At 48.5% G+C, this 11,964-nt stretch overlaps 1 protein-coding gene across 1 annotated transcript; it reads right to left on the bottom strand.

The window, feature by feature from the left end:
- Nucleotides 1-7,463: 7,463 nt before the first annotated feature.
- On the bottom strand, nt 7,464-10,477 carry LOC109769580 (uncharacterized). Its single transcript, XM_020328309.4, has 8 exons — nt 10,269-10,477; nt 9,826-9,994; nt 9,387-9,477; nt 9,244-9,302; nt 9,080-9,140; nt 8,357-8,447; nt 8,197-8,273; nt 7,464-7,750 (listed from the first exon to the last, which is right to left on the bottom strand). Exons 1-8 carry the CDS (start codon nt 10,294-10,296, stop codon nt 7,622-7,624), a joined length of 705 nt encoding a protein of 234 aa, XP_020183898.1. The 5' UTR covers nt 10,297-10,477; the 3' UTR covers nt 7,464-7,621.
- Nucleotides 10,478-11,964: the final 1,487 nt, after the last annotated feature.

Here is an 11,964-nt window from a genome sequence, read left to right as displayed (position 1 = left end):
TGACTCTTGGTCATCCGGCCCACGGCGTATCCCTTGATCCCTGTGAAGTTACCCTTCAAGAACTCGAAACCACCCTGCGCTGGCTCCATGGTGGGCACCAACTGTCGTGGACTTAACACGGCAGATGTCCTGGCGAAAGGACTTAGTCGTGGAGCCATCGCAACTAGGTTAGCTTGAAGGGGTTAATCGGGACAAAGGACACAGAGAGTTTATACTGGTTCGGCCCCTCGCGGTGGAGGTAAAGGCTTACTCCAGTTTGGGATTGTATTGCTTGGATTTCGATTACCAGGGAGCGAATACGCTTGACCTAGTTCTCGATCTCTTGTTTCTTGAGTTAACCCGCCGCCGGATCACCCCTTTATATACATAGGTTGATGTCTGGTGGCTTACAGAGTCCCGATCGGCTCATACACAATGTGTCCGGCTCGGTGACTAACTAAGCTTGCCTTACAATACAAGTTATACATGTGGCAGTTCATCCTCTTGGGCCTCAAGTTGCCTCTGGGTCTTGGGCCGTCAATAGGTTCGCCATGATCCGCCATCTTCAATGTATAAGCCGTCAGTGGTATGACCCAGCCCCTCCTGGGCGGTTCATACCCAGTAGTTATATCCCCGGGTCAAACTAAGGTGAACAAGCCTCATGCTAAGTGGAGTGAATTCATTGAGTCTCTTTCTTATGTCATCAAGTATATCAAAGGCAAAGAGAATGTTGTGGAGGATGCGCTTTCCCGTAGATGCATGCTTGTTACCCAACTTGAATTGAATGCCATTGGCTTTGGGCACATTAAATACTTGTATGCGCATGATCCTACTTTTCTATTCCTTATGCCAAATGTTTGACGCATACATCTTGGGAACGATGTTAAATCAAGGATGGTTATCTTATGAGAGCTAACAAACTATGCATCCCCGAGTCTTCGCTTCATTTGTTACTTTTGCAAGAATCTCATCGAGGAAGACTTATGGGACACTTTGGGCGCGACAAGACATTTGCTACGCTCTCCAAGAACTACTATTGGCCCAAGATGTTCTGCGACGTCTCACGCTTCACCAACCGATGCTCTACATGTAGCAAAGCTAAGTCCAAAGCTCAATCCCATGGTCTCTATATGCCACTTCCTATTCTGTATCACCCATGGGAAGATATTAGTATCGACTTTGTGCTTGGTTTGCCTAGAACTCGAAACGGCAAAGATTTCGTGTTTGTTGTTGTGGACCGATTCTCTAAGATGGCTCATTTCATACCATGCAACAAGATAGACGATGCTTCACATGTTGCAAATCTCTTTTGTAGGGAAATATTGCGTCTACATGGAGTGCCAAAAAGGATTGCCTCGGACCGCGACGTCAAGTTCCTAAGCTACTTTTGGAAGACCTTATGCGCCAAGCTCGGAATCAAGCTTTTGTTCTCTTTGGCATACCATCCTCAAACCGACAGCCAGACGGAGGTCACGAACCAGACGCTCTCCACTCTCCTACGCGTGTTGATCAAGAAGAAAATCAAGGAGTGGGAGGAGTTTCTACCCATCGCCAAGTACGCCTACAACCGCGCAAGACACTCTACTACCGGCAAGTCCCCCTTCGAGGTCGTCTACGGCTTCAACCCGTTGTCCCCATTGGACATTCTACCTCTACCTCTACCTCTACCAGAGCTTACCAACATGGACGCAAGTGCACGAGTGAGCTACCTCAAGAAGATACATGAAGATACAAGGCACACCATCGAGCACCAAGTACAATGACTCGCGACCAAGCTCAACATCAACAAGCAACCCATGATATTCAACATCGGAAACCTTCGCAAGGAACGCTTCCCCAACGAACGCGAGTCCAAGCTACGACCACGAGCCGATGGACCTTTCAAGGTGCTCGAGCGCTACAACAACAACGCATACAAGATTGACTTACCACGCGACAAATACTCCGTGAGCGACATTTGCAATGTCAAGGATCTCCCTCCCTACCATGGTGATGAGGTTTGTGATCCGAGGCCGGATCTTTTCCAAGGGGGGGAGAGATGATGCGGAGCATCCCATGGTCATCCCCATGGACCTACCTAAGTCTCCCACGACACCACTTGGACCAATGACAAGAGCTCGAGCAAAGGCAATCGAAGATAAGGTGAACTCACTCCTCTCTGAACTACCACTTTCTACATATGAGACATGGCTACTACCTCAAGCGGAGACCCTATGTGTGATCAGGTACTTGGAGGGAAGCCACGGGACAGCTACACCCAATGGACAAGACGACAAGGACACCAAGTACAAGGACCAAGAGGAAGAGCTGCTAGGAAGCTACAGCCCCCGGACGACCGACACATGTCGGACGTCCGATGCTTGGAGGCACCAGCCCGCCAGCCGAATCCCAGCCTGCGCACGCTCCAGCGGCCGGACGACCGACACTGATCAGGCGTCCGATACACTCCAGCCACAGGACGACCGAGCTCCTCCGGACGACCGTGACCACCAGTCCAGAACGAAAATGTCAGAAGTATGGAGGCCACCGGACGACCGACGCATCGGACGTCCGACGTCCACCGGAAATCCGACGCCACCTGATCAGAGCCAAAACGTCGGACGTCCGACAACTACCGGACGACCGAGCGTCTGCGAGCCACCGAACGTCCGGTAGCTGTCGGACGACCGACACCTGTGTGTTGATAGCGTGTTGGGCCGAAACCCATGTACCCCTTCGTCCACTTAGACTATATATACTCCTCCCCCTCCCTCTTTTTAGGGTTAGCAATGTGATAGCTCATTATCGAGATAGAGCTTTGCTCATCCAGTTGATACTTTCTCCTTCGGAGACCGCGGCCTCTACGGAGAAGATCTCCCAAGTGGATTCAAGACCCCTCACGGGAAGACCTTCAAGACTTCCTCACGGAGATGAACTAGCTACCGCTTGTATCGTCCTTTGTTGCGTTTGAATCTTGTATCACTCTTTATGTTCATGGATCTAGCACACGTGTGATCGTTTCCGTTGATTTGAGTGTTTCCCCTCGTGTTCTTCGTAGGATCCCCTCCATTTCGTGAAAGATCGGCCCTAGAGTTTCCACCCTACATCTGTAGTAGTGTATCCAATCAAACTTTATACAACTGAAACCAAGGATCAAACTCGATGACCTATGCACCCGGATCAGGAGCATCTGGCTTGAGCGAAACCGCTAGGTGTTCAAAAATACACTCTTCTCGTTGGAGCGGTCGTTCAAAAGAGGTATGCCCATTGATATGAATGGAAGTAGGCAGAGAATGGTAGTCCTAGGCGAGTGATCTCGTAATTTCTTTTCGACGGTGGTTGGGAGGGTTTCCGGACTGCCGTCTTGTGGCGCACAACCTCAAACTTGTAGATGCAACTTTCTTCCTATCTTAATATATTGGCGCGCAGATGTCTCGAGTCTCCACCACCACATCCAGCTGGCTCCAGGCCGGCACACAACTCGGCTTCCAAGTGCAGAACCACAACTTCGCAAGGAGCGACACGAGGAGAATACGGTCCATGCGCATCCTGCAAGATCATACCAGCCCCTGCCGCTCCAGTGGATTCCAGAAAAGCATCATCCACGTTCAGCTTCACCTTCCCTTTTGGTGGTTTCTTCCCAGCCTTGGCCTCCTCGGGTAGCCTTACAGGGGCCGCCGTAGCCGTCGGCGTCGGCGCTGTCTCCGGCCCGAGTGCAATGCCTTTTCACTTGACGATCTGCTTCGTAAACTGTTCCTGAATATTCGTGAGGCTGAGCATATAGCTGGATAGGAACCGCCGGGAGCCTTCGATAAAGGGCATAGGCTTAACCGAGGATCAAACTTAACCAAAGTTTGTTTAGCTTGACTTTTGCGATACCTATGCATGATATATAAAAGCTAAGTATATATTTAAGCAAGCATACATATACGTTAATACGTACTCCCTACATAAACTAATATAAAAACGTTTAGATCATTAAAGTAGTGATGTAAACGCTTTTATGTTAGCTTACAGAGGGAGTAGGCGTTAGTGATAATGATCGGAGGAGAATTTTATGTGGCAATTAGCATGAGCAACGCCGATGTCAACGAACTCTGGCCACACCCACATCGTGAACTCTCTCTCTCTCATGGACCGGCCGGCGCCCGGGGCATCACGAATGGCGCCGACGCAACGTGTGCGGTGAGGTGCGCACGATTCAGCAGACGTGGACATGTATATAGCAGCCACATAGTTAATTAAACGAGTAAAATGTTTGTGTTGTGGTTAGTATTAAGTCAACTGAAATGTTTATCCGACTAGCTAGCAGAATATTCTTGGTTTGCAACGGAAGAACATATGGCGCGCCCCGTTCTACATCTCGCCTGCGCCACATTGCTTCGCAACGGAATTGTCGAAGCACATTGTATTGTTTATTTATTTGGTTTTCGTAAGGGCGAGGACTCATACACTAAAACACGAATTAAAACACAGTGTCAAAGATGGGATCCGATGGAGGAGGAAATATTCAGTCCACCAAAGGGTTGTATATGACCAATGAATTGAAAGCCAGGTGATCCATGCCTGGGACTGACCGGGACACACACAAATGTGGCACGCACGACACGACGCGCAATGCGCAATTGCCAGCGGCGGCGTGAACCGCGCCGGCCGGTATTAGTAGCGTATCCTCCGTATTAGTCAGCTAAATTGATCACGTCAAGTTAAAAGGAGAGAATTATCGCCAATTGGAGGGTCAAACGCTAGCACGTCAAGTAAGATTAGAGACATCCCTCAAAAGAAGAAGAAGAAGTTAGATTAGAGACGGGAAAACACGCTGTCGCACGAGAATTAGGAACGGAGAAAGGGTCAGACGATGACATGGCTAGCTCATGAGGAAATGGTAAGCTGCCTGTATGTCAATGCTGGCCGCGGCGGCAGCGCCGCGGTGACGTCGACGGGCAGGTGAGAGCTGGGCACAGCCACAAGCTTGCTAGTACAGTACGAGAGAAGAAGTAATCACCTCGCAAAAAAAAAGAAAAAAAAGTAATCAAGCCACCACCACCGGATTAATCTCGGGGTTTGACAAGTGCACTTCTGGCCTCACATGAAACTCTATTGGCTTTTATTTATTTTAGAATAATAACCTACTGTATCATTGTCGTCGTGCATGCATAGTGCTGCCTTGCACCCCCACAAGGATGTTTCCTTGTCCCTGCGACCGCCACCGCCTACATTATTTTAGAAAAGAAGGAATATCTCCGGCCTCTGCATCTGAACGATGCATACGGCCAATTTATTAATTATTAATACAAGACCTTACAAAGTCGTACAACAGTAAGACCAAAGCCATCATCTTCGCAACCTCTGTCGCTACTCTTATCTAACTGATGAAGGGGTGCTGATGGTCTGGGCCTAATACCAAACAGACCTCGCAGCCAAACCTAACATCTAAGACCTGAGGTCCCAACCAGGACGCCTGCCGGGTATGGGCACCCACCAGTCCGGCGTGCTCCTCAACCAGGACGTCTGCCGGGTATGAGGCCGCCACAGCCACCTGCCACATATCCATCTTCAGAGCTGTACTGTTGCATCGGCCTTGCCCGGTCTCGCTGCCGCCGACACCACCACGACGCCAGACAGCGTCGACCTCCTGCGCGTGTCCGTCACCACACATCTGACGCCAAGCCTCCGCTGCTCCATGCCGCCAAGAGCCGCCGCCAAGAATATATAGAAAGAAACACCGCTCCACCGAAAGGGAGGCAGCACATCCCCACCCCTCACCTGCAGACCCTTCCATCCGGTCCCAATGTCCTTGGCGTCGCCTCCAGGAAGATTACGGTGCACGGGGCGCCGCCGACGCCCGATCCGCATCGGATCTTGGGCTTTCACCCGGACATGGGTCAGAGTGGAGAGATGGTGCCCTCAGCAGCGCCCCCAAGGAGAAAGCGGCGCCAAAAAGCGGCGTCGCCGCTGCCAGCCAGCCAAGGCGGCCAAGGTTTTCCCCGGACACCGATCTGCTCCACCAGAACACACCGGAGGTGGATCCGGCAAGATCCAAACCAAACCGGGGACTGGGAAGGGATGCATGGAAGGGAAGGGGGCAATACCTCCAGATCTGGCACGCCTGCGGCTCGCCGTCCTCACGGCCGAACCCTCAGGCACGCTGCACGCCACGCCAGCAGGGGCCGCCGCCCTGGATCCGATGGCCTCCGTGAAGAAGAAGCGCCGAAGACCCCGCCGCCACCTTCCCCGGCGCCCGCGCGGGCTTTCCCGGCGGTCGTCTCCGGTGGCGCCGAGGGGGTGGGGGAGGTGGCGGGGGAAAACCCTAGACTCCCCCGAGTCGCCCTAGGGGTGACGCGAGGGACGGGAGGGACGTGATTCAGCTAATAGCGGTTTTCTTTTTGCTAGTAATCGTCGCAAGCTTATGACCGCCTACATACATTCCGTCCAACTCGTCATGTGGCGGCGGCCAGCTCCTCCGCGTTGCGTGAGCCCCGCGGGGTGCAGCCTGTACTATATGTCTGTCTCGATGCATGTTGTTCAGCCAGTGGCGGAGCTTGGGACACATCTTAGGAGGGGCAAATGGGCTAGGGGGCAACCAACATCGAGTTTAGGCTAGATTTCTATGAATCTATGGGCAATTTACTCATGATAATATGAACAAATCTCCTGGGCAGGGGGGCGATGGCCCAGGTTGATCTCCACTAAGCTCCACCACTGGTTCAGCGGACGCCCGCCTCCCTGACTGACGTCGATGCCGCAGGAGACGCTGACGGCGGCGTGATGAGGGTACACGCAGGAGAGAGAGAGAGAGAGAGAGAGAGAGAGAGAGAGAGGAGCGCGCGCTCAAGGAAAGAAGGGTTTAGCATAGCTCTGTCACCATCATCACGTTATGGCGCGGCGTAGTGCATTAGCCCATCATTCTCTGGATCGGTGGCCTACGCTGTGGGGTGCTGTCCCAGTTGATGTTCTTTCAAGAGTTACTGGATCTCGTTGTTACCAGCCAGTGACTATTGCGGTATTGGAAACCTTGTATGGCGAGGATGTTTACAGGTGCCCCTATACCTACTGCCCGTTCGTTGTATTTTCAAGCTCCGAGGGACGACTAAGAGAGCCGGTATGGTTTTCGATGTAATTTTATTTTTTACATGTCATTCTGTGTCTTGTTGTCCTTCGATTGTATTCATAATAATCAGAAATAACAATGCCCTTTGGGTGCCTTTTCTAAGATCCACGAGAAGGAAAACACCGAACCCAACCTAGACTAGAGCAAAAGATACAACACAAGGCATTGAAGCGAGAACTGTCCACTGCAAAACTTGAAACATGGTTGTTGCTAACATGGTTGCATAACAACAGGACCCAACTCGACTAGACCACCGCGACTGCAACACAAACATCAGAGGGACGGATCCACCAGCAGCCTTGAGCCGAACCACTTGCAGCACAAGTATAGGCGCAACATATTAGTTTACGGAGGGAGTACAACGGAGAAGAGGCCAAGGAAGAAGATCAACCTATAATAGTAGCTCACAAAAATACTGGCACTCAACAATATGCCCAACTGGGTCAGATCATATATTTGAGATTCCTGTCGAATTAAGGGTACAAAGGCATGGCACAAAACCGTCTGAACACAGCTAGACAACAAGCACGCCACCATGATAATCCAACAACCTTAAGAAGACTCGTCAGCTTCCTCACCTCCCAGGTGCGCCAAGCCTTCCTTGTACACTTCAAAGTCATCGGACGACCAGCGGCAGACAAGGTACAGTCGGAACGTCGCCATCTTCGTCCCAAGCACGCGCTGCCACAAGGAAATCAAATGGGTCTCAGTGCAAAGAAACAGATCGACAGTTTGCACAACAAGGGTAGACATGCTTCCAGAGTGTTATCAAGGATTAAAATGTGGTATTCTGGAACAGACCAATGAAGTACTATATGAAACTCCATCAAGTGAACAATGAACAATCTGCCTCTATGTTTTGCCAAACCTAGCTAACATATGGCATTACTGGGGAACTATACTGCTGCTTCCCATAGGCACATGATCAGTATTCTGGGACAGACCAATGAAGTACTATATGAAGCTCTATCAAGTGAACAATCTGCCTCTATGTTTTGCCAAACCTAGCTAACATATGGCATTACTGGGAAACTATACTGCTGCTTCCCATAGGCACATGATCAGTATCTGTCTTGTTATTTTTTGAACTAATATGTCGGTAACACTGCACAATATCCCATGCATACCAGAGTGTGTGCTGCTTCTGGTGAAAGGGGCTTTCCTTCTTCACATACTACATGATCTGCAACCAATTCAACAACACCTGCACCAACAACGGTCAACTTTATTAGTTCCAACCATTTTGCTTGGTAGCTTCAAGCACCTGAGTGCAAGGGAACTACAAACCTTTGTTTAGGCGAACTGGCAGTCCTTGTTTGCGCAGAAAGGGTTCCATTTCATGTGAAAACTGTTCCAGAGGGCCTTCCTTTAGCTCAACCTGAGGCATCAAAAAGTTCCAGAGTTTGTTATAGCCAACTCATACAAGAAACCACTAGTGCTATTTAACAGAAGAATAACACAACTTCAGACTAACACTCATTGTTATACCCTATCCAGGGCATAAACAGTTTTTACCAATGGGTAATCGCTAAAGTGAATCTACACAGGAAGGATGTCGACCTTCATTTCACAAAGTCATACTCCCTCTGTTCCGTGTTATAGGGCATGTAATTTTTTTCATGCAATTACTAATAGAAGGCATCCCATCAATCTCATGCCAATTCTACCAAAAATACCCACACCAGCTGTTACAAAGTTTTTGCATGAACCGATGCGGCGTCAGGAAAACTGGCGCAATAACTTAATCCCCAGAATTATCATGCAGTTACTTCTAGATTTCCCATCTCCCCACAATCTGCAGCAAGAAAGGCCAGCATAACATGTGTCTGCTTTAGGAAGACCAACATTTAATTAGGGGTAAGATTCGAACGATTGCACCCTTTAGGCCTGTCAGGATTTGCAAAATAAGTACTCTCTATATCAGAACAGAGGGAGTCCTACCAGCTTATCATTGTCTAACCGAACTAAAAGCTTGACCAGAGTCCACGAGCATGGAAGCAAAAGTAATACCGTTTGAGTCGCAATACTTCCTGTCCTCGCAAAATCATTCGCCTCAAATTCTCGGAATAATCTGCACACAGGATTTATGATCATAACTTTACTAGAGCCACACCAAGTATGTAAGCAAGCATTAGCAATAATGTGCAAAGCTAAAAACTATAAGACAGGGCTACCTCTCGACATCATCCCTTGGGAGATTTGTAAATAACAATCCAGAAGCACCTTGAAGGAACTAGATAGAGAAAAATTGCTGTCAGCAAAAACCTCACAAGAATGGTGTGGATTACACTTATAACAGTGGCAAAGGATGAATCACCTTGGAGAGTTTATGCAGGCCTGTCTTAGCTTCATCAGCAGGTGACCGCCCCAATGCTATCTGCATGACCTTCTTTCCAGCAAGGAATATCCTGAGAAAAAAAACAATACTTACAAGTTATAAAATTGGCCTACAAATTTTGCAGCATAAACCACCAGTAAAGCTTAAGCACTAACTAGCATGGTGTGTGTTCTATATGCACCATAGTTGTGACCTGTCACTTTATCAGGGTTTCAAGGCACTGTCCAGCAAAACAAAGCAGCATGCACCAACGAGCTGAAGCAAATTGTGTTGATTCAAGCCAAAAAGCATTTGCAAACATGTCATTGTTGTTTAGGAAAAGGTTGAAAACCAACCATATTCCGAATTGCTCTTGGATAGAGGACTTGAACACAGCATAAGAGATAACTAGTAGTAGCAAATAAAGAGGGGAACCTACCGGCTAGAGGACTTGAGTTGGTCCCTGAGGTCCTTGAGCTTCTGGTTCCTCATGTTGTTGTAGGTGAAGACATAGGCGCTGCTGTGGCGCTCAATCGCGTCTTTGATCTCCGTGACCACCTTGCCCTTCCGCTCTAGCCCCGGCTTCTTCTTGGTCTTTGACAGGGTGACTGCGCCCATCATCAAAACATCCAAATTTCGAGCATGAGACGACAAAACAAGAAAAGAAAAATGACATCGTCGCTCGCCGAAACTTGGGTTTCAATTCTTGCCTAGCAGTTCAGCACATATTTAGGTTCCATATGAACACCATTGGCTGTTGGAACTAATCCAGATACACAAGTTTGGTCAGCCAAACTTGGTCGAATCCAGGAGACGGAAAAGGAAGCGGGTAGAGGCAGGAGGGGGGGATTGAGGGCAGCGGAACAGAGCGAGTGAACTGACCTGAGCGATTGCGCTTGGATTTCGGCATGGCGGAGGCTTGGTTTCGTCTTCCTTGGCTGCTGTCCTGGGAGCAGCGGCGGCGGCGGCGGTGCCTAAGTTTCTAGGGTTTAGAGAGGGTTCGCTCTCTTGTCCTGCCTCGGCTTTTGTTTTGTGCTGCGCCGCTCGACGAAGGGGAGAGACCGCAGGCCTGGCCGGAGTTGGACTATAACAGGCCTAGTAGAGAGCCCGACTGTCCCATTCGCACTTAGCCTGGCCCATTAATCCTTACGAACAAAATTTCATGTCTAGCAGCCATGTGGGCTTGTCATGTTGATGTCACGCACGTTTTTTTCTTTAATTTTGTTTATTTTATTTTGAAAAATACAAAATACATATATTACAAAGGTTACCGTTTTTTCAAGTGTTCATCCATATTTTAAAAATGTTCATGTGGTGTAAAACAAATGTTCGCTAAACTTTTAGAGAATGTTTATACCACTAAAAGATTGTATTGTATGTGACATTTAGTAAATGTTCATGGGTTTCAAAAAATGCATGTCATATTTTTGAAAAATGCTATACAATGTCAAAAAAAATTGTGTAATTAAACCATGTTTTGTACTATCAACAAAGACGTACCACACATTTAAAAGTGTCGACATGTTTCAAAAATTTGTTTATGACATTTATAAAAAATGTTTATACAATGTAAAAAGGCGTCGCATAGTTAAAGAAAAATGTTTCATATCATTCAACAAAATATTTGAATGCGTATTTGAAATTTTTTTAACATGTACTCAAGAAATTTTAATCATGGTCGGTTTTAATCGATTCGGGGCTACAGCCAGGTGAGACACGTAGCATTTGTACAGTTGATTGCTAAGACCTACCAGTTAGAAACAACATAAACCTGTCCGCTCTCCTGTTTCTTTGTATATATATCATGTGAATCACTAAAACCACATATGCCTTTTTTTAGCTTGTGGGTCTGATCCACATTCAAATGCCCAAGGTTAATAGTAGTATAAATTAATTCATTCACAAAAAAGTAAAGTAATAAAGTAATTAATGTTGTATGGAGCGGCTCATGAGATGGGTCGCCATCCCTGATGTGGATGGGTGACTAGATATGCTGTGTTTGGCGACACGAAACGACCACGCAGGTCAGTCGCCCACTCACTCGCTCTCCTCTCATCAATCCCAACAGTGCACGCAACTCCGTCCAACTTGCGATAGGTCTCCCTCCAGACGCTCGTGTACAAGATATGTGCTCATGTCACTGGAGGATCACTAGCTAGCGTAGAAGCCATGGTCTCCGGAGGTGGCCAGGCCCAGACGCCGTCGTCTGCTCCGGCGGCAGAGTACGGCAGCAGGCTGCCGCAGATGGTGGACGATGAGAGGAGCTACAAGTCGCACGGGGAGCTCATGCTGCTGCTATTCGTCGTCGTCTTTGCGCTCCTCTTCGCTTCTGTCTTCCTCTTCCTCTGGTTGAGACGAAGGAGGGACCGCCGGCGGTGACCGGACGATGGTCCAGGACTTGAGGGGTTGTCTTCGTCGATCATGTGGCGCGACCGATAGATCTTTTACTTGTACTATATCAAGCCACAAACTTGTACCAGTTTGGAGCTTTATTATTTCGAATTTGAGGGTAATCTCGCTCTAAAAACAATTTTAAACCTTGCATAGTTTGTAGTTAAAACTGTTCTTGCGTTAGTCA

The sequence above is a fragment of the Aegilops tauschii genome, chromosome 5 (assembly GCF_002575655.3).
Source record: "Aegilops tauschii subsp. strangulata cultivar AL8/78 chromosome 5, Aet v6.0, whole genome shotgun sequence".
In the NCBI taxonomy this organism is placed as follows: Eukaryota; Viridiplantae; Streptophyta; class Magnoliopsida; order Poales; family Poaceae; genus Aegilops; species Aegilops tauschii.
Note: the sequence above shows the minus strand (reverse complement) of the source record. Positions and strands in the feature narration are given on the sequence as shown.

Coding starts and splice junctions, on each gene's coding strand:
- LOC109769580 (XM_020328309.4), bottom strand. CDS start 10,296: ATGCCGAAATCCAAGCGCAATCGCTCAG. Junction 9,478..9,825: donor CAACTCAAGTCCTCTAGCCG/GTAGGTTCCCCT, acceptor TTTTTTTCTCAG/GATATTCCTTGCTGGAAAGA. Junction 8,274..8,356: donor GCCAGTTCGCCTAAACAAAG/GTTTGTAGTTCC, acceptor TTGTTGGTGCAG/GTGTTGTTGAATTGGTTGCA.